General features: G+C 40.8%; 1 protein-coding gene across 1 annotated transcript in view; it reads right to left on the bottom strand.

The window, feature by feature from the left end:
* Positions 1-56: 56 nt before the first annotated feature.
* LOC124234415 (tripartite motif-containing protein 5-like) overlaps positions 57-1,049 on the bottom strand; it is a gene marked incomplete at its 3' end in the record, with an annotated part of 3,057 nt that continues 2,064 nt past the window's right edge. The window contains exon 4 of the mRNA XM_046651766.1: positions 57-98. Within this exon, the coding sequence (XP_046507722.1) occupies positions 57-98 (42 nt within the window). The remainder of the gene's footprint in view (positions 99-1,049) is intronic.

Raw genomic sequence — 1,049 nt, 5'->3', positions numbered from 1 at the left:
GTTGATGATCACCACATTTCTGACCTAGGTCTCTCCAAGACCTTTGCCTCCCTCACCTTTCATCCACTGACACACTGAAATACTCTTCACTGGAGAGCCTGCGGATGGGAGAGAGGAGAGCCCTGATGCTGCAACCAGAAAAAACATGCTCATCTCTACCTTTCCATTTACCCTCTGTGTGACAGTGGGAAGGTATTGAATTTTCAGAGGCATAGTTTCTTCCTTCCAAAATAAAATAATTAACATCTCCCTCCCTATCTCCGAGAAATCATGTGAAAATACATGTAATAATGGATATATTACACCAAAAAAATAAACTTTGGTACACTAACAAAATTAATTTCTGGTGAAGCCACTGAATGGATGTGCGTTCCAAGAGAGAGAATCAGAAAATGGGCCTGCAGAAACTGGCTGCCAGGTGTTTAAGACATGTCAAGTGTGGGAATACAGTCTAGAATGAACCGAGATCTTCAAAGTCTGCTCCCTAGTAGGGAGGCCCTCAGAATAACATCTGTGATTTCAGTTCCTTTGGGAAAAATTATAAACACTTGGAAAAGAAGATATTATGAACAACAAAGTAATAGTAGTCTGAATTTCATGTGTTAGGAAAGAGCTTGATGCTGCCACATAGGTGTACAATTTTAGACAGAGAGATGTAGCCTCTCCATTCTGGCTTCAAATGTCTGTGACTAAGATTGATTAATTGTTTGCACCAGGGCAAAAATATTCCCTGAGGTTTAAGTCTGTTTTGGAAAACCTAAACAGAACCACATAGATGGACCCGGTCCTCTATTTCTATGGCAGAAATTTAAACATAAAAGTGTTGTCTCCAATTATGGGTGATTTTTGGCAGATAAAGAAGACACTACCTTCCCACGGCAAGTAAAGCTCCTGTGAAATACAGGCACCTGAGTTAGATACAGGCACACATGGTGAAGAAAACTGACAAAGTCACAGCGCTCTGAAAATGCAACACATTATCCCTAATATTGCTATGGACCCAAACTCTGCAACTTCTCACCACCTAAATCCCCTACCAATGAATCTGG

Source organism: Equus quagga, unplaced genomic scaffold (assembly GCF_021613505.1).
Source record: "Equus quagga isolate Etosha38 unplaced genomic scaffold, UCLA_HA_Equagga_1.0 73647_RagTag, whole genome shotgun sequence".
Lineage (NCBI taxonomy): Eukaryota > Metazoa > Chordata > Mammalia > Perissodactyla > Equidae > Equus > Equus quagga.
The sequence above is the reverse complement of the archived record's forward strand: the minus strand, read 5'-3'. Positions and strand labels throughout refer to the sequence as shown.